The 25,936-nt window shown below is 41.4% G+C and overlaps 1 protein-coding gene across 1 annotated transcript; it reads left to right on the top strand.

The window, feature by feature from the left end:
* Positions 1–471: 471 nt before the first annotated feature.
* LOC108931983 (solute carrier family 41 member 2-like) lies at positions 472–25,852 on the top strand. Its single transcript, XM_018748108.2, has 11 exons — positions 472–632; positions 2,842–3,523; positions 4,043–4,150; positions 10,154–10,225; positions 10,518–10,662; positions 10,847–10,993; positions 16,140–16,287; positions 18,263–18,342; positions 20,593–20,724; positions 21,049–21,197; positions 24,665–25,852. The coding sequence occupies exons 2-11, from the start codon at positions 2,993–2,995 to the stop codon at positions 24,848–24,850; spliced, it is 1,698 nt and encodes a 565-aa protein (XP_018603624.1). The 5' UTR covers positions 472–632; positions 2,842–2,992; the 3' UTR covers positions 24,851–25,852.
* Positions 25,853–25,936: the final 84 nt, after the last annotated feature.

Genomic DNA, 25,936 nt, shown 5'->3' with positions numbered 1-25,936 from the left:
CTGTTTGAGGGGGAAATGTATTTATTGTAATTGGTTAGCGTCTGGTGACGTACGGGTAATACAAGGGGGTGACTGGAGAAAGAGGAGAGAGTCTGGGAAGGCTGGCTAGAAGCGCAGGTCCTGAAGGAAACGTGGTCCTCGGACCGAGAGCATTATTTTGCTGGTGTCGCCCGTGTTCAAATTAGCAGTTTGACTTTGAGATGAACGCTGCTTCTGGCGTCTTTCTTCGGCCCATCAAACCCACGGCGCTGCGCGCTACAGTATGAGTATGTACTGCAGTCCCAAGCCAAGTTCAGCTTCCATCAGGCTTTTAAAAAAACATCATTATTATTATGATTATTATTATTATTATTATTATTATTATTATTATTATTATTATTGCAGCGACGGAAAAGGAACTGGAAAGGTTTGCGCATGCGCGTTGCAGGCGGGGCTGGCCAGCGTTGCGGTTTGTCGCGGTGACGTCACGACCACGTCACGGACAGACTGTAGGAAAGTATGTCGGCATCCGGCAGAAAGCGACGTTGCAGCAGCGGCACGAAAACGGTCCTTCGCTCGTTTTGGTGAAGATTCGCTTCTGAAATACATAGACAACGCCGGTTGGCTCGGTGGAAGGAAAGATTTCTTTCCGAGTAAGAACTGCTACTTTATCCTCCGTTACATGTGTGATGTTGACATTTATGATCTCAGACGTAAGATGACACATCATCATCTGATCTGTAATTATTTTAGTACATGATTTTATTATTATTGATATGGTCACTATCCATTATCCATAGCAGCAGGTTGTTTATCCCTTTAGTTACTAGGACCTCTTCTACAGCGACGTACATTTGATTTCCGAGAAAATACATGACAGTAAGAGACACCACCAGGCAGACGCGTGACTGAAGTAGTACAGACAGACTCAGTTAGTTTATAACCGATAAGGCGATATTCATCACACTACTAGTAGCTGTATAAATAATGGACGATCCCAATCACATCCTCTTTTTCTTTTTATTAAACATTTATGTACTGTAGCTGCGTGAAGGCTATCTGTGTTATTCAACAACACGTACATCTCAGAGTTGTAGAGCATGAACATGACTTACACCTTACGTGAACTTAAGAGATGATGTGTGAAGCGAGTCCGGAAGAAATGAGTCTAAGGCCCTTTTTAAATGTGGACAGGGATTCAGCAGTTCTGAGTGAGAGGGGGAGGTCGTTCCACCACAACGGAGCCAGAACCGAGAAGCTCCGCGCTTTACCTTTCGTGCGCGGGACCACCAAGCCGGCAGATGTGGGAGAGCGTAGCGGTCTGGTTGAGGTGTAGCGCTTGATCAACTTCAAGCCTTCTAGATCATATGTGGGAGCAGTTCTAGTGATGGTTTTGTAGACAATAACCAGGGTCTTAAATTTGATCAAGGCAGCTTTGATTAAAAATGAACAGCAATAGCGCTGGTTTCACGTGGTTAAGATTTTCCTTCCAGGACGAGGAAACAAACTTTAAGACTTGCTAGCAGCTGACTGAATCTTCAGTGTGGAATGGCGATTTAGGGGTGAACAGTAAGGGTCGTCCAAGGTTTCTTTCGCTGTCCGTTGGCGTATACGATGATTTAGTGCTCCTACGTGTGTTCAGAAGTAGAACTTTGAGTCGCTCCTTCATAGTGGCCATGTCATGCTACTCATGGACACTCGCACTCACTGCTCCATCGTGCCAATGTAGGGAATTTTTACAGTGAAATATTTTCTGTTACTCTGTGGCACTCCATAACCTTCTTGCAATAACTGTTAGTGCTTGTGCCATTTTGTTTTGCCTGTTGATATTAAAGAACGTTTACATGCAGAAACAGTCAGGCTAATTTTAAGATTTCTTTATATGCCATATGTAATTATATGTATTGCAATTATTCCATCTGGTGGAGATGTTCAGAGCTCTTCCAGCTCCTCCCTGTCAACTTTTTATCCACCCAGTTTCAATAGCCTCTTGTCCTGAGCAGGGTCACAGTGATCCAGAGTGTTTCCCGGAAGCGTTGTGTGCAAGGCTGACGGGGGATATATCCTGGATGGGATGACAGTTCATCAGAGTAGCCAAGTATGCTCACTTACCCATTCACACACCAAGGGCAATTTATCATCGCTAATCCACCTGAACTGCATTTGTTTGGATGGTGGGAGGAAATTAGAGCACCCAGAGGAAACCCAGACAAACACAGAGTGGACATTCAGACTCCACATACTGAGTTGGGATTGAACCCATGTTCTCTCACACTCTCCAGACACTGTAAAGCAGAAATCCTACTCATTGCGCTGCTGTATCAAGGTTTGATATTAACATGAATTATAAAATTTGTGTGTTTTTATTTCAAAACTCAGTTTTGTGTTTTCTTTCTTAGGGAGGGGGCAAGAGGACATGCCCCTCAATGTTCAAGTTACTTGTAATGTTTGTGGTCCTCCTAATACTGCACTTGTTGAGCCCCTGATTTTTTTAATTTTTTTTCCCCAGTATGTTTAATAGTGTAAATTAACAAATATGGATAGATTTATGCTTTTCCCACTTTATGGGTCATTTGTAATGGCAGCTCAGTGTTTCTGGGCAATTAATGTTTACTAAATTATTTATTATTAGAAGCTGAGGGGGTGGAAGAGCAGTGTTTCTACTTACACTTCAGTATCCAGTTTTTGGTTTGACAAGGCTTCCAGTCTTGTCCTGCTGTCTTCCATTTCATTCCTTTAAATAATTATATTTTATTGTGTCTTTTACTTAATTGTCATTTTTTACGGACAAATTTTGACGTTTGATAGTTTTTTAGATGGCTTTTGTGAAGTTGTTGATTTTTAAACCATTTCTTTTTCCAGTCTCCTACATGATGTCAAAAACAGAAGACGCGTACATCTGCGGAAAGATAAGGACACAACTACACCAATGAAAGACTTTCAGTTTTCAGAACTGACACCTAGTTGTCCTCTGCAGAGAAGAGGATGAAACATCCCTTCCTCAGCCAGCAGCATGAGCATTCATACCATAGGGGATGCTGTCATGAATTTCCTGGGATCGGGTTTAATGGCACACATGAGCAGTAGATTGCATAGTCGACACTGCCTGTCATTGGAGCCCCTCCAGTCTGGGCGTATCGGCTCTCTTCTGCAGACTATGGTGCCCACAGGTTACACGCAGCTGCAGGAGGAACGAGTGGCTTTGAGCGACATAGGAGGGAAGCAAGAGAGCTCAATGAATGGGTTCCACACTGACCCATCCCATCTGGATGGCCGGTGGCACACAGACAGAGGGACACGGGCTTCCGTTGGCCTCTCCGATAATGGAGACTGCCACTGCTCAGAGATGGCACCGATGCTGGGTGATAGCCATCTCTCTGAAGATGATGAGGAGGATGTGGAGCAAGAGGAAGAGGAGCACAGCACAATCACCAGAAGGATGCCCAAGGAGTCACCCCTGGCAATGGCACTTCAGATTCTACTACCTTTCCTACTAGCTGGGTTTGGCACTGTGTCAGCTGGCATGGTGCTGGACGTAGTGCAGGTGGGAGTGCATTAACGTTTATTTTTTTATTTAGATGTGAGGATTCTGACATCAGAAACAACCTGTTTTTAGGTTTTGTGTTTAAACAATGAAGGTCTTGTTTCAGTTCTCCATTCATCAGCATGTAGTTTTACGTAAGGCATTTACAATTAGAAAGGATGAGAGGCAGTTGATACTGACTTGGACTGTTTTCACAGTGACCATTTGATCTATCTGGTTTGGGAAACAAAGCCCAGGTACAGTTTCAGTTTTGCAGAAAGAAATAATTTTTATTTGTTTTAGTCTCTAAAACAAAGTTTGCACTAGGAGTCTTCCCAAGTACAGTATGATGACTTAAAGCAAGCAGACTGTGAGTTGCCAGGCTGCCCTGTAGAAAAGATATGATGTAAAGTAAACAAAGAGTGTTGGTCAAGTGTAAACCAGTGCAAGTTGCAGGTCCCTGGAAGCTAGAGCTTGGAGATATACAGGAGAGCATGTCTATGTATTGTGTATTTTCAACTGGCTGCTTCACCTTGTCAGCACTGGGAGGCCTTCCAGAACATAACAGAGATCTTCATCTTGGTACCAGCTCTCTTGGGCCTCAAAGGGAACTTGGAGATGACTCTAGCCTCCAGACTGTCAACAGCAGTAAGTAAACAAACACGATTAATTCAATTCAGTTCAGTTTAGTTTTTTTCTTTTATAGAGCTCTTCTCACTCAGTGACACAGAGCACTTTAACACAGGCATGAGGCAAGAAAATTAAACATATCGGATAGAGAAACAAAGAAGACAGTTGACTGCTGACTATCATAATATAATACTTCTATACAGCTGTAAATATGTCTACTGGCCACGGAGGGAAGGAACAGAAAACTCACAGCTGAAAATTGAGGGAGAAAAAACCTCTGGGGGTCCAAGAGCCAGTGGCTGCCCCCCCACCATCCCTCCTGGGCATTCTAGATTAAGTAACAGTTCAAAGCCAGTTGAATCCAACACAGAGCCCTGAGGCACACCATACTGAACCGTAGTTGAGCTGGAGGGGGTTGCAGTCATCGGATTTCAGTACAAATTGTTCACGGTTAGCTAAATATGAGTCAAACCTTTTCAGGACAGTACCCCTTAGTCCAGCCATGTTTTCAAGTCTACTCAGTAGGATACTATGGTCTAAAGTATCGAATGCAGCACTGAAGTCCAGTAACATAAGAATAGAGATCTGACCAGCATCAGAAGAGGTGAGAATATCATTAACAACACGTGAGTGCAGTTTAAGTGCTGTGACCAGTGCGGAAACCAGAATGAAATATATTTTTAAATTTATTATGATGATTAAGATATTTTACAATTTGGGAAGCTACGATCTTTTCTAGAATTTTGGATATAAACAGTAGATTAGAGGTGGGTCTATAATTACATGGACTATTACAATCCAGAGCCGATTTCTTTTGTAAGAGTCTGATAATGGCGATTTTAAAAGCTTTTAGAACACAGCCATTAAGTAACGACATATTAACAATATTGACAATAGACTTACCAGTTAAGTAAGCGATAGTATTAAACAGGAAGCAAGAGTTCTTCTGATTTTCATCAATTAACTCTGTGTAGTATTCGGATCTGGCATGAAAAACTGCTTTTTTTTCTATTTTTTTTAGACAATCTGGCCAGGCTACATAATAAACGTTTAGTTTAGTTGAATGCCATTTACGCTCAAATTTACGGCATTCTACCTTGATTGCACGAGTTGATTCGTTGAACCACAGCGAGTTTCTTACAGTTCGAATAAGTTTAATTTTTGGTGGAGCCGCAGAGTCTAAGGCGAATTTTACCACTGAAATGTACTCAAAAACGATCTGATCAATAGCTGTGCTCATTCCAAAATCAGAGCTTCTAATATAATCAATAATTTTAGCAGTAGTATTTTCATCAAGATGTCGCACGATTTTGGTCTTACTATTGTCAGACGGCACCGGCAGGCATAGATCAAAGGTTAATAAGTAATGGTTGGAAATACACACTGGCTGAAACCGCTTAACTCAAGTAAGGTCGCAGCGAACCGGAGCCTAACCCGGCAACACAGGGCGCAAGGTTGGGGGGGGGGGACACACCCCCCCCCCAGGCCAAGATGCCAGTCCATCGCAAAATTATTATGAGTTCTCAGAGTTATTTGTAATCTATTATTGAAAAGAACGCCGACTTCACCTCCACTACGAACAGAACGAGATTTATGGAAATAATTATATCTGTCCGGAGCGGCTTCTATTAGCGGAATCGTATCGAACTCACTGAGCCTCAAGCACATGCGCTCTCTTTTTATTTATTTATTTATTTATTTATTTATTTATTTATTTATTTAAATCGTTTATTCTGAGAAAAACTGTGGCGAGCCAGAGCCTATCCCAGAAGCAATGGGAGCAAGGCTAAGGAGGGGATGCCGGTCAGTCGCAGTGTTGCTGCATGTTCACACCCTCACACATCCATTCACATGCTACAGGCAATTTAACATCATCAATCCACCTGAACTGCATCTCTTTGAATTGCACCTGCAGGAGCCTCATGCAGACATTGGGAGATCATGCAAACTCCACACAGACTTAGCTGGGACTGAACCCATGTTCTCTTGCATCACCCAGATGCTAGCTGGTGGCAGCACTACTCACTGTGACACTGTGCCACCCGTATATTTGTGTATACGTTGTTCACTCATCCTTCACACACTGGGGTTCTGTACAATGGAAAAAATCACTGTGAAGGATTTTATTCAATATTAGAAATATTCAGTTTATTTTTGTAACACACACTTCTCACCACGGTGACACAACACTGAACAAAGTTCCAAAAAGTGATACATTACACTAACAGGAGAGATTTGAATGCAGATACATGATTCTTCAGAAGTCAGTTTGTCATAGACCACAGTATAAACCAGTGTACATTACACGAGTAACTGCATATAGAGTTTTTAAAAAATACTAAACAGATAACATATGTGTACACTTTTATGAAACGCATAGGAGAAGAGGGAAGAAGTGAGTCCGAAAGAGGTAAGTTTTGAAATCCCTGTTGAGAGAGATTTAACATTTCTGAGTCAGAGAGGGAGGCCATTCCACCCCATCGGAGCCAGAACTGAAAACCTGTAGAAAGGCAGCGCAGAGAAATGGGGGGGGGGGGGTTACATGGGAACGCTTTGGCAGCTCAAACACAACTTGTGCAGCAGCGTGTGCAGCAGCATTTACATTAGCTGGAGAGGGTTGATGGCAGAGGCTGGAAAGCCAGACAGGAGAGAGTTGCAGTAGTCTAGGCAGGATATCAACATGGCCTGTACCAGAAGTTGCATAGAATTTTTGTGAGATGAAGACAGATCTTGCAGATGTTATGCAGGATTTATCTGCAGGCCCAGGCTGTAGCTTCAATATGTTGAAAGACAGACTTGAGTTGATTACTTCCAGGCTTTTAGCTGATTTAGCTGGTGAAATGAGTGACTTGTCCAGTTTGATAGACAGTTGTCAACAGGAGGACAGGCCAGCTGGGAGATGAAGGATCTCTGTGTTGCAGAGATTGAGCTGTATGTGGTGATCAGACATCCAGGCAGAGATGTCGAAGAGGCAGGCAGCAAAGCATCAGAAAATGTCTGTAGCTCTAGGGTCAGCATGGTACATGATGGCGCCGTGAACGGCCACCTCGGTGTGGAGCTCCACAGTTGTTTTACTGTTTTTGTTAGTTTGCCCTGTCTTTAGTTATACTCTGACAATCAGTTTCACCAGGGAAGAACTGCTGAACATTCGGCAATACACACCACCCGACATTTTACCGGTTTTCTACTATTCTGACGTTTTGCTGGACATTGTAGTCGGAGGTGCAGCGGCGCTACTCAAGCGCTCCAAGACGCGCAAGCGCGGAAAGCGAGCCGGTGCGCTAGTCAAGCTTCGAAAGCGCGGCTTTAAAACAGCGCTGCCTAGTATCCATCCGGCGAACCTCCGCTCCTTACCCAACAAAATGGACAAACTTTTTCTCCTGTCCCAAAGAAACAAAGACTTTTTAAACTCTGCTGCTCTGTGTTTCACGGAAACCTGGCTGAATGAAGCCATCCCGGACAGCGCGCTACATCTGCCGGGCTTCCAGCTGTTCAGAGCGGATCGCGACGCGGAATCAGCGGGGAAATCACGTGACGGTGGGACATGCTTCTACATCAACGAAAGGTGGTGTACAGATGTAACGGCGTTGAAGAAGATGTGCTGTCCCAACCTAGAAGCGCTCTTCATCAACTGCAAGCCTTTCTACTCGCCGCGGGAGTTTTCCTCGTTCATCCTCGTAAGTGTTTACATTCCACCGCAAGCGTGTGTGAACGCAGCGCTGCAACAGCTGGGCGACCAGATCACTGACACAGAGCAACAACACCCAGACTCTGTTATAATCATTCTCGGGGACTTCAATAAAGCAAACCTCTCCCGTGAACTGCCAAAATACAGACAGCATATTACATGTCCCACCAGAGACAGTAATATTTTGGACCACTGCTACACCACAGTAAAGGATGCATACCACTCTGTTCCACGGGCAGCTTTGGGGCTCTCTGATCACTGCCTGGTTCCATCTTATACCGACCTACAGGCAGAAACTGAAATCAGCTAAACCTGTAATAAGGACTCTTAAAAGATGGACTGAGGAAGCAGAGCAGGACTTACAAGCCTGCTTCGAGTGCACCGATTGGAATGTTTTTGAGGCTGCTGCTAGCGATCTGGATGAGCTCACAGACTCTGTAACATCATACGTCAGTTTCTGTGAGGATATGTGCATCCCTACCAGGACTCGTTTAACATACAACAATGACAAACCGTGGTTCACTGCAAAACTCAGACAGCTTCGTCAGGCCAAAGACGACGCCTACAAAAATGGAGACGGAGTCTTGTATAAACAGGCCAAAAACACACTGGCAAAGGAGATCAGAGTGGCTAAGAGAAACTACTCTGAAAAGCTGAAGAAACAGTTTTCAGCCAACAATCCTGCATCAGTGTGGAAAGGCCTGAAAGACATCACAAATTACAAGACACCACCCCCCGGCACCGTGTCAACTCAACAACTGGCCGACAATTTGAATGAGTTTTATTGCAGGTTTGAAAAACCCTGTCTCACACCCCACACCCATTCAGACCCTCTCTCCACGCATCAATTAACATCTCCAGTAACCCCCACCTTCCCCCCTCCTGCACCTTTGATCTGTGAAGAGGAGGTGCGTCGGGTCTTCCGCAAACAGAAGACAAGGAAAGCACCAGGCCCAGACGGCGTCTCACCGGCCTGCCTAAAAACCTGTGCTGACCAGCTGGCCCCTATCTTCACAAAGATCTTCAACAGATCACTGGAGATGTGCGAAGTTCCTTCCTGCTTCAAATGCTCCACCATCATCTCCATTCCGAAGAAACCCAAAATCACAGGACTTAATGACTACAGACCTGTCGCCTTAACGTCTGTGGTCATGAAGTCACTTGAAAGACTGGTGTTGGCCTACCTGAAGGACATCACTGGAACCTTCCTGGACTCCCTGCAGTTTGCTTATCGAGCAAACAGGTCTGTGGATGATGGAGTCAACATGGGACTGCACTATATCCTGCAACATCTGGACAAACCAGGGACTTATGTGAGGATCCTGTTCGTGGACTTCAGCTCAGCCTTCAACACCATCATCCCACACCTCCTCCTGTCCAAATTAACCCAACTCTCTGTGCCCGCCTCCATCTGTTGGTGGATCACCAACTTTCTGACAGACAGGCAGCAGATAGTGAGGCTGGGAAAATTCTCATCCAATACTCGCACGATCGGTACTGGCGCTCCCCATGGATGTGTGCTCTCCCCACTGCTCTTCTCCCTGTACACCAACGACTGCACCGCAAAAGACCCCTCTGTCAAACTCCTGAAGTTTGCAGACGACACCACACTCATTGGCCTCATCCGGGACGGTGGCGAGTCTGCTTACAGAGAGGAGGTCTAAGAGCTGGCTGTCTGGTGCAGTCATAACAACCTGGAGCTGAACATGCTCAAAACAGTGGCGATGATCGTAGACTTTAGGAGAAACACCTCAGCATTATCCCCACTCACCATCATGAACAGCACTGTGGCAACAGTGGAGTCATTCAGGTTCCTGGGCACTACCATCTCACAGGACCTGAAGTGGGAGCCCCACATAGACTCCATTGTGAAGAAGGCCCAACTGAGGTTGTACTTCCTTCGCCAGCTGAGGAAGTTCAACCTGCCACAGGAGCTACTGATGCAATTCTACTCTGCAGTCATTGAGTCCATCCTCTGCACCTCTATAACTGTCTGGTTCGGCTCAGCTACGAAGTCAGACATCAGAAGACTGCAGCGGATAGTTCGGACTGCTTAGGGAACATGTTGTCCTTCAAATTTCTTACCGCACTCTGAAGAAGTTCATTTATACAGTTTTTATACAGGGGTTTATACAGCACTGTGCATTTCAGTTGCCATTCTTTCTCTAAAGCACATTTTGCTGACTGAAATCAGCAAAGACTCGTGTGTCAAGAGTGAATTGAATGGAAATAGTCAGAGTGTGACTTATGTGCCCTTATGCATAGTTAGTGTTGAGTTGGCTTATTTTGTCTGTGGTGGTGAAAGGATTCACTGTTCTTTCTCCTTGTCCCAGGTCAATGTTGGAAAAATGGACTCTCCAATTGAAAAATGGAACTTGATTATTGGGAACCTTGCGCTGAAGCAGGTAAAGCTCGATACTGTCAATTAATTGTGATCTGTTGCTGAGCTCTTTCTTTTAGGTTTTTTAGTTGCATTTCATAAAAATTGTGAGTGGTCGATTTGCTGTTGCAGAAGAAAAGTTGACATAACTGCTCAGCTTTACCAAGTGGGAAATCCCTCATTGCAAGGTGCATATTAACTGATCTGTAATTATGAGTCAGCTATGCTACGTGAAGAGTAGAGGAGAGTTGTGCTCATTTGAATTTGAGCGTTCCAGAGTGAGAAGCTGACCACTACACCCATGTCTATGCATGTAGGTGCAGGCCACAGTGGTGGGATTCCTGGCTGCGTTGGCGGCTGTGGTTCTGGGCTGGATCCCAGAGGGCAAATTCCAGCTGAGCCATGCGATATTGCTTTGTTCCAGCAGTGTTGCCACTGCCTTCATTGCTTCGCTGCTCCAAGGTAGACTACTGTCCACCCCTTCTATCACTGACAAAATAAAATCTTGCCTTTGTTGTCGGTAACACTAACTTTTATTTTTATTTTCTCTTCTAAGGTAAGCTGCACCCATCACTATTGTTCCCAGTGCCTCAGAGCTCAATTTATCTGTAGTAATTAATGCAGCTTTCCTGTTTTCTATTCATAGGTATCATTATGGTAGGTGTGATAGTAGGCTCCAAGAAGACAGGCATAAACCCAGACAATGTAGCAACACCCATTGCTGCCAGCTTTGGGGACCTCATCACCCTGGCCATCCTGGCCTTCATCAGCCAGGGCTTGTACAACTGCTTGGGTAAGAGTGAGGGGGGAAAAGCAGGCAATTCACAAGGAGTGCATAGTGCCTTAAGGAAAGTAAGTTTAGGAATCACTGCCTTGTATCTTTCATGGTGGCTAGGAGATGCCAAAGGCATAGAAATGGCCTTGGTTGTGTTATTTCAATGGAGTTTTATTAAGGAGTAAGAATACCTTTGTCCAGGAAAGCATCATAACTGATATTATTGCTTTGTTGTTATTTTGCAGTCATTGTATGTGGCACAGTTTTATGTTGACCTTCTGTCAGTTAGTAGCTTTTTCACAGATATCTCTTTTGACAAGCACCAAAACATGAACCATTTACATGGAAAAAATTATCACAACTGATTAGAAAACAGTGAATATGGGAAGGAATGATGTAAGGAAAATGGCTGAAGTTGGTTCCATATGAATGGAGATCTGAAAATTGCTGGTTTTGGAAAAGTCTATTCAAAAGAAAGCACTAAGATGAAACAGTTTCTTGATTTTCAAAATGCATAGGATGGAGGTACCGAAGTAGTTTTTTTTCCTGCATGATCTGTTCAGCCTTTTTTTCCCACTTGTGACATTACTACCAGAAACCTTGTTTCTGTTCTTAGCGATACTCTGTGTTGTGAAATTTTGCAGAATCTGAGGGGTGTTGGGTTTGTGATATCACTTTAGTATTCAAATAGACCTTTTAACAGAATACAGTGAGTTAACTATGCATTTTTAAAATAAATGTAACTGAGGATTTATGACATTTTCTTTAAATTACATGAGTCAAAATAAATCAAAAATAATGCAAATCACATGGTTACACCTTTGGCTGCCAGAAGCTAATGGTGCAAGTATCACGTTGGGAATGTTATTTGCGTTGCTTCAACAGTGTATTTTACCTTGCAAACACATTTTGTGTGTGAATATAGCTACATTTACATTTATTCATTTAGCAGATGCTTTTCTCCAAAGCAACGTACATCTCAGGAAATGTACAATTTATGCATTACATTAAGAGAAAGAGACATAGCTGCAGACATGTGACTCAAACCTAGTTTCTTACCTACCGCTTGCTGCACCGAGGTTCGTCGTTCAAGTAGGTGCATAGTGTATAGTTAGTGTCAAGAGTAAAAGTGGGGTAAGTGGTTTCAAAGCATAAACACATTTCATGTTGATGTACTGAAGGTATTTAGTATATAGAGGACCCATCATTTGCATAATCAGAATTTTATGCAAGGAATGCAACTATTTTTATTTTATACTTAACACCACTTACTATTATTTACCACTTGACACAATTATGTAAAATACCGGAATTTCAAATATGTACACATTTTCAGGATGCAGTTCTCCTGTAATTTGAAGACTTGTACACCTCATGTAACCAACATCCAACTTGTGAATTTTCAAAGATGCAAACATTTTGAAGGTTATCTTCTTGTTTTTAATTATTTTTGCATTTGTTTTTATTTTGAGGAAGCAACAACCTGCATTTGGCTTTCTGCCAATAGGGGTAGCAAAACAGACTCAGATTGAATTAGAACTGAAGCTGAGGAGGGAGCTGGCAGTGCAAGGAGTGATTAGTCAGTGTATTTTTTTTTAATTTGATATTGCAACTTCCAGAAACTAACCTGCAATGAGACAGAGTGATGTACGTTTACATTTATTCACTTAGCTGATGCGTTTCTCCAAAGCAACTTACAATGTTAGTCTGCCTACAATTATTTACCCTTTATACAGCTGGATAATATTACTGCAGCAACTTACTGATGTTTCTATGATACTATTTTAATTTAATTTAGCCACATATTGACAGATGTGTTTCTGTAATGCACGGGTGGCTTCATCCCGGCCAGTTTTGTGAAGTTTGAGACACTTCATCAACATATAAGGTGAAACACTTTTTAATTCATTGTCCCCATGCAATCCTCCTTGAACAGTGCAAGTCACCCTCTTTTGTTTCTTTCTTCTCCGGCCCCTGATGTAGACAAACAATGAGGTGCTATCACACATGCTTAAAGCAAAATTCACCACTGAATAGGTGGTTTATTTTTAGTGATTTTAAAGTAGACTTTAATTCTGCTTCATGTTATTAAAAGATAATAAACCGGTGTCCATGTTATATCCTAAGACCACTGCACTGTATGAGCAGTTGATGAAAAAATAGAATATATGAAGTCTAATAAGTGAATTCTCAGTTCATTTTAGCTTCATCTGACATTTTAACAGTACTTAACCCATGGAAAAAATCTAAGGATTAAGCTGTATTACTAAAATTTTATCGACTGTAACATAGCAATCATAGCGGTGCCAACTCACAGCACCTGGGTGGGACAAAAGAACATGGGTTCAATCCTCACTCACTGTGTGTAGATTTTGCACATTCTCCCTGTGTCTGCATTGGTTTCTTCCAGGTGCTCCAGTTTCCTCCCACAGTCCAAAGACATGTAGTTCAGGTGGACTGGTGATGCTAATTTGCTCTTAATGTGTGAATGGGTAAGTGAGTGTGTGCATGTTTGACTGCTCTATGAAGGACTAGCATACCTTCCAGGTGTACCCCCTCAGCCTTTTTTTTTGGTGATCACATATAGGTGTTTATGGCACAGCAAGTACCACTGCTGCCTCACAGGGCCTGGGTGATGCGAGAGCATGTGCATTCAGTCCTTACTCTGTGTGGATTTTGCATGTTTTCTCATGTCTGTGTGGGTTTCCTCCTGCAGACCAAAGGCAAGCAGTTCAGTTGAATTGGTAACGATAAACTGGCCCTAGTGTGTGCATGTGTAGCTACTCTGCAATGGACTGACATCCCATCCAGGGTATACCCCCCTCAGCCTTGCGCTCAATGCTTCTGGGATAGGCTGTTGTTCAGTGTGACTCTTCTCAGGATAAGCAGTTGTTGAAGATGGGTGGATCGATGGATCATGGGTGACTGTGACATAGTTGATGGACTTAGTCACAATTCCAAGTTACAGAATGAGTGCTGCTCCCAGTTCTGTTTGTAAGTTGAGCTACAGGTTTGCTCTGGTAGGCTAACCGTAACCCAAAGGTGGACTGTTTTCACATTCTCGTAGTGGTTAGAGCTGCTGCCTTTAGACCCAAAGGTTGTAGGTTTGATTCCCGCATCTAGCTGTAGTACCCTTGAGTAAGGTACTTACCCTAAAATATTGCTCCAGTAAAATTGCTCAGCTGTATAAATAGGTAGATAATTGTAAGTAGCTTAGCACTGTAAGTCACTTTTGACATTGAGCCATTTTATTAAAACATAAATGGCACAATATAACTATATTTTCCAGAATTTCTTTTAATTTATGTTTTTAGTCCTAGGCTTCATAGTGTCCAGCTGAGGTGTTTAACACTGGATTCAAGAGACCAGGGACTTTAATGAATTCTGCCACATCTTTTTTTTTTTTTTATAAAATCCAAAGTGTGTGTGTGTGTGTGTGTGTGTGTGTGTATATGTGTGTGAATGAGCACATTTACATAGTTCCGATGAGTTCGGAGTTAAGATGTAAAGATAATATTCAGTCTCCCACTGGTGAGACGTGATGGAGTTGTTGCTCCACATACTGCAGAAATGGACATGTGAGTGTGTACAGAATATGTAATGACATTCATTTATAGGAATGTGTTAACAGTAACTAAATATGTTTATAGGAATATGTCTGCTGTTATGTTACAGAAAAGACACGTCACCTGTAGGTAAAATGGCAGCGTGATGGCCAAGAGCAAAAGGTGGAATGTGGGAATTTGCCTCTTTTAAACACCACTAGGAATATTTAATTCAGCTAGTGGGTGGTGTAACAGGACAAACTGGTTTCATACTTAAATTAAACTGAAAATAATCTATCTATGTAAAACACCTGTGGTAAAGATTTGTTATTCTGATATTCACTTACTACTTGAATCCATTCATCTACTGGACACTTTTCTCCAAAGCAACTTACAGTGTTAAAGTGCCTGCAGTTAGTTACCCTTTTAAACAGCTGGGTGATTTTTTTACTGGAGGACTTTTAGGGTAAGTACCGTGCTCAAGGGTACTATACCTAGAGGTGCGATTCAAATTTGCAACCCTTGGGTCCCAAGGCAGCAGCTCTAACCTCTGTGCTACCAGCTGCCCCAACAGGTGTTACTTACTGAAAGATGTTGATAAGTAATTATAATTATTTATCCTTTTTGTTAATGAAGTGGTTGAGGACAAAGCCTCCTTTGTTAAGAGTATAGAGGCAAAGGCCAAATATCATTGCTGTTTGCTGACTAGTGAAAGTCTAGTGCCTCTATTAAGATATTTTTGAGTTATTCTTACTGATAAACAGTACACATGAAGGTTTTGTTTGGCAAAGAAATTTGTGCATATCCACTCTTCCTTACTTTTCACCAGTCAGGTCACCAGCCATTTATTGAAATATACATTAAACACAAAAATGGCCATAACATTTGTTTTGTAAAGCAATATTACCTGTATGTCAGTATTTGCTGTTGCTTCTATTGTGCGAATGAGTGTGTGTTTGCATGTGTGTGTGGCTACCCTGTGATGGACTAACATTCGGACCCCGGGAACCTGATCAGGACAAACAGTTAATAAAAACGGATGGATGGATATATCAGTTCAAATCAAAACACCAGATTAATATTAGACATCAATATTTTAATTTGCTCTCATCAAGATTTTAACTGGTCTCATGTCTAAGTGCTTTGAATTTTCCTTTTCTTCACTCCTGATGTACTCTACTTCTCTATTGAAAATGCACATTTTTAATCACTTTGTTTTGTAATGTTGATGTGCAAATAATTATTGTACTAAACTACTGAGTTGGTTGCAAAACTTTTTGGCCTTGGACATTGTAGCCATTTCAATGACCTTTCATGTTTGCCTTGATATTTCTGCATGTTTTTGCAAGTAGTAAGTTATTTTGTGACTACCCCCCCACTATCTGGAATGATGTGCTCTCGGGGGAAGCAGTCATACACACAGCAACCATGCAGATGCGAGTCGATAAAAATGACTCTGGCTCCGACTTACTCTGACTGCTCCAACTCCCATTGTTCGTAACTCTGGTTCTTGACGTGCTCTTTGCGTGTCAAATTTACCATGTTTTCCTGACTGTGACTCAACTGACCTGCATTTTGTGTCTGAATTTCACTTGTTTTGTGTCACTTTGGCTCTACAGATTCCCATCCCTACGTGGCCGCTGTAGTGTGTGTGTTCTTCCTGGCGCTGACACCGGTGTGGATTGTCATCTCCTCCAAGCACCCAGCTAGTCGTACATTGCTGTACTCTGGCTGGGAACCAGTCATTACAGCCATGGTCATCAGCAGGTGGGCAAATTTACTGACTGGATTAAAGTTTTGTTCTTATAATAGATTTTTGTTGTGAAAAGTTGAAAAATAATAATAATAATTGCTGATCAGTCAGATCCAGGGGAAAATGAACTGGAGGGCAATGCTATAGTTAATATCATATGTACTATTTCATATAAGATTTTTAGGACTGTTTCCTAGTATTAACCTTGCTGTATCCTTTAATTTACAGCAAGTAATTATAGGTGTCAACAGGTTTAAAAAACTTGGTTAGTTTTAAAATTGTTTTGATATTGATGTTTGAAAAATTAAATTTCATTGTTCCAGAAAACTAGGAAAAATGTAATAAAGTAGTATTTAACTTCATTTATTAACTATTAATTTCATGCTTACAAGCATTTGTTGAACACTACAATTAAAAAAAAAAAAAAGCAATAGCTATATACTGTATATGTAACAGTGGAACAGAACTGCAAGCTAGCCATACAGTTCAGGGTGCTTCCCTGACTCAGGAATTACATACTGCACACGATCATTTTATACATCATCTGTGATGCTGCCATGTAGCTGCACGGCTTTTGATCTTTACAGTATGGTGCCTCGATGATAGCAAGGAACCTGTCTGTATCAGTGACACTTAGAGCTGTGTCTGCAGGTGAACTCCTACGAGGGGTACCCGTGACAAAGGTTAAAGCTGAGGTGCCAGAATAAACCTACTGACCCTGGAGAAGCTCTAATATTGTTCTCCACATATATCAAGCAACAGTAATGTAGGATGGTGTTGGTTGATCACTTTCAGTGAGGGCAAAAATGTCACTGCACACCATACAGAAGGAGTTAATCTCTACCATGCAATTACTACCGTGGAGATGGAAGCATCGCAGGGTAGCCACACATGCACCCACCCACTCCCGGCAACTCCCTGTCCACCTAAACTGCATGTCTTTGGACTATTGGGGGGACCCCCACAGACACGGGGAGAACATGCTTGAGCAAACATTGTAAGTCACTTTGGAGAGAAAGATCAGCTCACTGAATAAATGTAAACGTAAAGCTATGTGCAGTATGTCGAAGCAGCAGCGCTACCTGCTGTGCCACTACGCTGCCTTAAAAAACAGTAAAATCCATAAAAGGTGGAAAAGAAAAGAAAACCTTAAGAACAAAACAAAAAAAAAAAAATCTCCTTTTCCAAATATATGTATGAACCATTTCCCAAACTTTCACAGTGACAAAAGCAGCAGCAGCAGCAGCAGGTACTGGGCAGTCAGACAGGTGGATCTTCCCTTACATTTACATTTTACATTTATTCATTCAGCAGACGCTTTTGTCCAAAGCGGCGTACATCTCAGCAAAAGTACAATTTATGCATTACATTGAGAGAAGGAGACATAGCTGCAGGAGACATAGCTCCCTTCATGTAGATATATGTGTTACACAGGGAAAGCAAAATCCTGGCACATTTTGCATTCTGTCAAAGATCTGCCTTCTTCAGATAATTTCAGCTGACAGATTGGGGTAGAATCGCAGATGGAAATCCAAGTGATATCACATTATTCCGCTGCAGCTTTTTCAACATCTTCCGTGTCAGAGTAGTGGTAATGGTCAAATTACCGGAATGGTTAAATAAAGTGTTATAAGACCAGCACTCTCAGCAGGAACTACATATGCTTTTAATTTAATATAAATACAAAATTGATACTATAACACAAACGCATATCAGCCAAAGCCTTCTTCAGCTGGTAAAGACCTTAGCTGGACAAACAATAAGAGTTCTGTGACAATAAACGAATAGAACAATGAAGATGATTGGACAGGTTGCAGGTGGGAACCCATTGTAAGTTTCTCCTGCATTTTTGTGAGCATGTATTTAACTTTCCATTACTTAACAAAAACAACAGCTTTTCATATTTAATGTACCATTTTCACAAACCTCCCAGTTTGCCATCCCATTAATGTGTTTGCGTGTAATCTACAACCAGTCTTTGTTTCCTAGTGTTGGAGGACTCATCCTGGACAAAACTGTGTCAGATCCAAACTTGGCCGGGATAGTGGTCTACACCCCAGTAATTAACGGTGAGTGAAACTACAATAAGGGATGTCAGCTTAGAACAGAAGGTGATGGTGGTTAAGTAAAAGGTTAGAACACTGGGCAAGTTATTCCTTCTACTGCTGTACCTAGTCCTTACCCCTTGTCATTTAGTGTTCATTGACCTTTCCAAGGCAGAGAAAACAACCTTTTAATTTTTATTTCCAATGATATTGAACTTTTACAAAGCAAATGTATTTCTTTGTGCTACACATAACCTGCAGGCTTCCTTCACATAACAAGTTGTTAGTTACTGAAAATCTGACTGTAAGATGAATTCTTGTAAAACACACTTTTAGTTACTGTGAATTTAAATGGGAAATATGTCATAGACTGATGTCCTGCCCAGAATGTTTCATGTCTCCAGACCTTCACAACTCTACTTTAGCACCATGGTAATTGATAAAAAAATTAATCAATCAATTAATGAATGAATTAATTATTCATTTCTGACCTACAAATGGTTCATCTGTTTTTTTAAACCAAGCATGCAAAATTCCGGCCTTATTTTTAAAAAACAGAAAACATTTAATGCAAAACCAAGTCCAGAATATCAGACCTGTTTTGGTGACCTTTAAATCCAGGTTTAAGGCAAATATTTTCAAAATCGCTTATACTTACAGTGGCCTCCAAAACTATTGACACTTTTAAAAAGGATTAGCAAAATAAGCAGATAAACACCTACAATCCAGTTTAAATTCAATTCAATTTATTTTTATAAAGCGCTCTTCTCACGCAGTGACGCAGAGCGCTTTAACACAGGCATAAGGCAAGAAAAACAGATACAAACAAAGAAGACCGTTGACTAATGGCTACCATAATGAAGTACTTTTCATAGAGCTATAAGTATGCCGACTGGCCACCGGGGAAAGGAAGAAAAACTCCCAGCTGAAAGTTGAGGGAGAAAAAAAAACCTCTGGGGGTCCACGGGCCAGTGGTTGCCCACCCCTCCTGGGCACTCTAGAAAGTAACAATTGTAAGCCAGTGTGTAACAAGTAATAATGATTATGTTGCTAAATGGCATCTTGGATCCCCAGTTCAGCATGGAATGTCTCGTTCGTCATGGCAGTTGGACATCATCCTCTGTCAGCATGGGATTCGTCTGTCACCACTGGCTGGCCTCTTCAGGTCTTATCTAGCGAGGTAGTGCTCAACGAGAAGATAGAACAGAGTTAGTAATTTGTTACTTAAGTAAATTTAAAATGCATTTTTATAAAGGTGGTAAAAAAACAACCTTAAAAGGCAGGTAGAATTACATTTCGAGGTGGAATGCCTGATTGAACACGTAAGTCTTTAGTTGGGATTTGAAAACAGAAACAGACGGGGCATTTCTGACAGTAACTGGTAGACTGTTCCACAGTTTACGTGCTGTATAACTAAAGGCACAACCTCCTACTGAGGTCTTATTGATGGCAGGTACTTTAATGTAACCTGCATCCAATGAACGGCGATATCGTCCTGGGTTATAAGAATCGATGATCTCACAAAGGTAAGCCGGAGCAATGCCACGTACTGCCTTATAGGTCAAAAGTAGGATTTTATAAACACTTGTCCTGAGCAGGGTCACTGTGATCCAGATCCTATCCCAGAAGCATTGGGCACAAGGGTAAGGGGGATAGAATACTGAATAGTTCAGGAGTTGGAAGTATTCCACTGGTTCTCTTTGACCAGATGCTTGGTGTACTTTCCATATGGGCTCAGAGTTTCATACTTCAAGTCAGCAACAGTTTACTGTAAACTAACAGCTGGTTAACATAAGTGGCTCGTATTACATGACTGCAAACTACTGTTAGAATAGACTGGTGCAAACACAGGTGGAAGTGTTGCTACTTCATTGCAACCAGGCCCATGGATACTTGTACAAAGATATAAAGGTTGATGCAAAGAACAGTACAATTGCTCCCACAGGGACAGAAGATGGAGGTAGCACAACATTTTCAGTTTTTTCCTTATTCTTTGTGCCATTTATTATAGTCTCTCTTAACTGACTACAGTAATTTACTTTCTCTGAAATGTCTCAACACTGTTACTGTGACAAATACAGTATCTTAATTATGTGACCTCTGTTCCCACACCAGCATAACATGAACAGGAATAAATGCTAAAATTACATGAGATAAAAGCATGTGATTTTTGACTTTTGTTCCATGGGCTTGTTTTCTATTTTAATCAACAGGACATAGCCAGTCTGATTATTTGGCTTGAGTTGAGTCCCTTCTCCGTGTCTCTACTTTTAGGTATTGGTGGGAATCTGGTAGCCATCCAGTCCAGTCGAATCTCCACCCACCTGCATTTCCATTGCGCACCTGGTGAGATTCCTGAAGAGGCCCAGGGCTGCTACTATCCCTGTCGCACTTTCTGTGGCTCAGGTAAGGATATCTGTAACTATGACCTCAGCCTTATATTAGTGCCTATGGGATGGTGAAAGCTTTGTCTGACACCTCTTTGCCTGCCTCATGGTAAGGTGTCACCTGAGAATATTAATTTAACTGCTCTGGTTATGATTGGCTACTGCAAAGAATTCAGTGAAATAAGTCTAATAGTGTAGATTTTTTTCTGTATTACTTATTATTTTTGGAAATTCTCTCTAGCTCAGTAATGTATTTTGAATGTCAGTGCCCTAGAATTTCCTTGCATGATAACCTTCAAAATGCCAATATAGGCCTTAGTGATAGATGTCGTCCTACCCTCAGGTGCCAATCACCGCTCAGCACAGGTGCTGCTCCTGTTGGTGATCCCTGGTCATCTAATCTTTCTGTATACAATACACCTGATGAAGAGTGGTCATACCACCCTAACACCAATCTTCATGAGTGTCTATCTGGCTGCTGCCCTGCTGCAGGTGAGACCAGGAAGTCGTCGTTCAGTAGCTTTTTGTGCTCTCTGTATTCTGTTAGCTGCACACATAGCAACTGCTATATTGTCTAGTATGAGGAAATGTCTCTTCTCTATCCCCATTTCTAAATTCTGTGGCAAGATGAGTATGGGACCTCATCAGCCTTTGTCCTCAGGCTACTTTACAGTGTACTGATATAAATGTCCATCTGGTATTCCACGTTAAATGGTACTTTGCACTAATCTCAGCATCACGTTGGTTCTTCTAGCCCAGTGTGCAACTGATTGTACAGAAAATGAACTTGTCTCTCCTTAATATGCTTTACAGCTATACCGAGTTTCAGGTGAATGCCACACCCAAATCATATGCAGGCTTTTTGATTGGAGCCAGAATCTGAAGTGTCTAGAGTTTAATATAATTTATTCTAACATCTATCATCTTCATCAGTGCAGTTTTAAGAACTTCTGCATCTGTTCTGCATTCATTGTCATGAAAAGTCAGTGAAAATGTAAAACTAGTTGTTTTTATTTGTGATTTAAAAAAAAAAAATCTGAAACATATAATGTGGGATTGCTAAGCATCAGACCAGTTTAATCAGTAGAATTTTTGTATAGATATAAATTCTTTTGGTAGAAGTGCATCTTGCAATATGTTAAAGCATTTTCAGAAGCATGTATCTTTTCTAGCTGGAAGCAACCAGACTATGGTTTGTTCTCTAATAAATTCTCCCTGCATGAGACGTCTTACTAGATGTTGTCTACTTCTTAAAATGTCTTTTTAGTGACTGAACTGCTGGCTTGGTTTGGGGGCATAATACAACCCCTGGCAAAAATCATGGAATCATCACACTTTGAGCATGTTTACCCAACTTTTTTACTTCATAGCAAATAAACAAATCACAGATGCAGCACAAAACATTTTTTGTTTAATAGCTGGACATTCTGGCTTTGAACATACCTCAAACACACACACACACACACACACACACACACACACACATTTTCTGAACCTCAAACAACTTAAATTAATTAATGGCATTTTTCCAAATCAAGTATAGGAAAAAAATATGGACTCACTTAATGTTAAGGAAAAAAATATGGAATCATCAACGAAAAAAATAGTCAATACTTTGTCGTTCCTCCTTGGGCTTTTATGATGGCCTGGATTCTTTGAGGCATTGACTTCACTAAGGAAAAACAATATTCTTCATCAATCTGGCTCCAACTTTCTCAAATAGCCATTAACAGATCAGCTTTGCAGGATGGGGCCTTGTCATAAACCAGTTTTTTCAATTTCCACCATAAATTTTCAGTCGGATTGACATCTGGACTGTTTGCTGGCCATGTCATTGAGTTGGTATGCCTTTCTTGAAGAAAAGCTTTAACACTCTTTGCTCTGTGGCAGGATGGATTATCATCTTGAAAAATTACTTCATCATCACCAAATCTATTTTCTAGTGATGCAATGAGAAAAGTGTCCAAAATTTCAATGTACACCTGGGCATTGACCGCTGAGGTCATGATTGCCATCTCACCTGGTCCTTTACCTGACATGCAATCCCATATCATAAATGACTGGGGAAATTTGTTTTCTTGAGACAGTCATCTTTATATGTTTCATTAGAACGGCACCAGACAAAAGTCCCAGCATCATCGCCATGGCCAATGCAGATTCATGATTCGTCACTGAACATCACTTTCATCCAGTCAACCACACTCCATGATTGCTTCTCTTTAGCCCACTGTAACCTTGTTTTTTTTCTCTTTAGGTGTTGTGCTGGTTTTTGTTTGGCGTTTCTATATGTGAATCCCATTTCTTTCAGCCGATTTCTTACAGTTCCGTCACAAACATTGACTCCAGTTTCCGCCCATTTGTTTTGTTGTGTATTTTCTATTTTCAAGGCATACTGCTTTGAGTTTCTATCCTGACACTTTGACGTCTTCCTTGGTCTACCCATATGTTTTCCTTTTATTACCTTCCCATTTTGTTTATACTTACACCAAATTTTAGACACAGCTGACTGGGAACAACCAACTTCTTTTGCCACACTCCGTGTTGGATTTCCTTCTTGAAGAAGTTTTATTATCCTTTCCATTGTTTCTATTGACAACTCGCTTGTTGGGGCCATGTTTCCTTTCAATTAGTCAAGTCCAACAACTCGTTAAGCTCAGTAAGCACTCTCTTTTAACTGCGGACTAATTTGCATTTTTTGACTTGTCTGTGTTTGTTTTAAAAATGCAAATACCAAGTGATTCCATATTTTTTTCCTTAACATCGAGTGATTCCATAATTTTTTCTTCTACTTGATTTGAAAAAAAAATTGCCATTCATAATTTAATGTGTTTGAGATATGTTTAATGAACCCAGAATATTTAGCTATTAAACAAAACTTGTTTTGTGTTATCTCTGTGATTTGTTTATTTGCTACAACATAAAAAAGCTGTGTGAACATCCTCAAAGTGTGGTGATTCCATAATTTTTGCCAGGGGTTGTATTTGCCCAGGAGTTCTGTTCCTGACAAATGCATTGTTTACGATTATGCTGTACTTCGGGTTCATTATGTAATGATCCATATTATCTTAATGCTTCTATAATACCTAATTTTGCTTATAATGTTTCTAATAGTACACACACTGTCTGAAACAGCCTGTCCCTTTATAATAGTAATTTTTTTCTTTAAAACATTTACATGAGTAGCTGCATGAAGATTTATCCGTTGTTCAGCAGTTATGATGTCAAAGTTATAGTGCATGAACAATTACACATGACGTGAACTTAAGAGATCAGTGGAGAAGTGAGTCTGGAAAATGTGGACAGAGATTCAACTGTTTCGAGAGGGGGAGGTTGTTCCACCACATCGGAGCCAGAACCGAGAATCTTTGTGCTTTTGCTGTTGGACCTTTTGTATGCAGGACCACCAAGCGAGCAGAGGTGGAGGAGCGTAGCAGTCTAGTTGGGGTGTAGCGGATGATCAGGTCTTGTAGATATCTGAGAGCAGTTCTGTTGATGCTTTTTTAGGCCATAACCAGGGTCTTAAATTTGATCCGGGCAGCTATAGGAAGCCAGTGCAGAGAAACAAGTAGAGGAGATACATGCAAATGCTTTGGCAAATCAAACACAACTCGTGCAGCAGCAGCAGCCTTCTGTATCAGCTGTAGAGGTTAGATGGCAGTAGCAGGAAGACCAGACAGGACAGAGTTGCAGTATCCAGATGGGATACCACCATGTCCTGGACAAGTGGTTGGGAAGAGTCGGTTGTGCGGTAGAGACGGATGCTGCGGATGTTGTGCAGGATGTATCTGCAGGTCCGGGTTGTGGCTTCAATGTGCTGAGAGAAAGACAGACTTGAGTCAATCATTTTTGTAGTAAGCTGAGATGTTGCACAAGGGTGGTGAATGGGGATGTTATAGAAATAGTGTCCTCATACTGATGTGATACTGTCTACCTTTTGACTTCCTGTTTCTGACTTCCAGGTGGTCACCTTGCTGTGCATCGCAGACTGCATGGTGCATTCCATATGGCGAAATGGGAAGGACCCGGACAGCTTCTCCATCCCATACCTGACAGCCTTGGGGGATTTCTTGGGCACTGCCCTCCTAGCACTCGGCTTTCACTTCCTGTGGGTCATCGGTGACCAGGATAGTGATGTTGGCGACTGACCGCTCATGGGCCCTTGCTTGGTGTACTATGGTGTGGTGCTACTGTGCTTCTATGAATACTGACTGGATTCTTGCTTTGCTTTGCTTATTGGACAGTTCCCTCTCTGGGTGACAGCAACACCCTGTAGCTCTGCCAATGAAAAGAAGTCTGTTCTGGAAGTGACATAAGTCAGTTTCAAAAATACATTTATCTTTAATGTAAAATTTTAGTTGATGACCAAAAACAGTATGGCTTGATGATGGTATTTCTACTTTACTGTTCAAACAAGCAAGATAGGTCTGGGTTCTTCTATATAAGGAGCTATGGTCTAGCAGCTTCTCCAGGTCTCTACAAGCTAGTGAGTCCATGAGATTTTCTGTAAGACAAGTAAATACAGCAGCTGAATGCTGTTCATCAGTGCCTGGGTAGAACAAGTGCCTGTTGAGGCTGTGTCTCCATAGGAGCAAAATTTTAGGATATATGTATAGAGACAATTACAAGTTTAGGAGAACAGCTGCAATATAATTCTCCTGGAGAGTGTAAAGCTAGTTGATCCCTTCCTGATATTTATACATGAACATGCTGACAATTTTCAGGTGATAAAATTATAGATTTTACAAAGTGTAAATGTATAAACTGTTTTCTGCCATATACCTGTTTATAAATGCGAGCTATGTAAACCAGCTGTATAAGGCCCTTCTCCTCAGTTCCATAAGATCTTCTGTTTTACACTAGTTATTCCCAGATGCAAGTTTGGTAAACCAGTTGCTTAAAAGTCTCATTGTTCTGGATCAAAATTCTTTTCAGTTTGTCAATGTTACCAGCCACTGTTACATCACAAGAGTCATTTGGATGTTGTTTACAGACATGTTAGTGCCTGATGACATTTAGTAGTATGTTAACTGTAATGGATGTATATTTTTAGCATCCATGTTATTCATGATTTATTAAAAGAAGTCTTTTTTAATTACATTACATTTTCTGACAATGAAAGCACTCTGCCATTTTTCCTTATAAAGTTAATAAATATGCAGAAATGATGAAAAAACTACTGCTTTCTCTTTACTGGTACACTCATGGGAAGTAGAAGCCATGTACTTGGAGAG

This window comes from Scleropages formosus, chromosome 5, assembly GCF_900964775.1.
Source record: "Scleropages formosus chromosome 5, fSclFor1.1, whole genome shotgun sequence".
NCBI lineage: Eukaryota > Metazoa > Chordata > Actinopteri > Osteoglossiformes > Osteoglossidae > Scleropages > Scleropages formosus.
Note: the sequence above shows the minus strand (reverse complement) of the source record. Positions and strands in the feature narration are given on the sequence as shown.

Bases quoted from the DNA above. Each gene is read 5' to 3' on its own strand.
- LOC108931983 (XM_018748108.2), top strand. From the start codon at position 2,993: ATGAGCATTCATACCATAGGGGATGCTGTCATGAATTTCCTGGGATCG. The intron at 4,151-10,153 runs GTAAGTAAACAA...TCCTTGTCCCAG, and splicing joins CCTCCAGACTGTCAACAGCA to GTCAATGTTGGAAAAATGGA. The intron at 21,198-24,664 runs GTGAGACCAGGA...TCTGACTTCCAG, and splicing joins TGGCTGCTGCCCTGCTGCAG to GTGGTCACCTTGCTGTGCAT.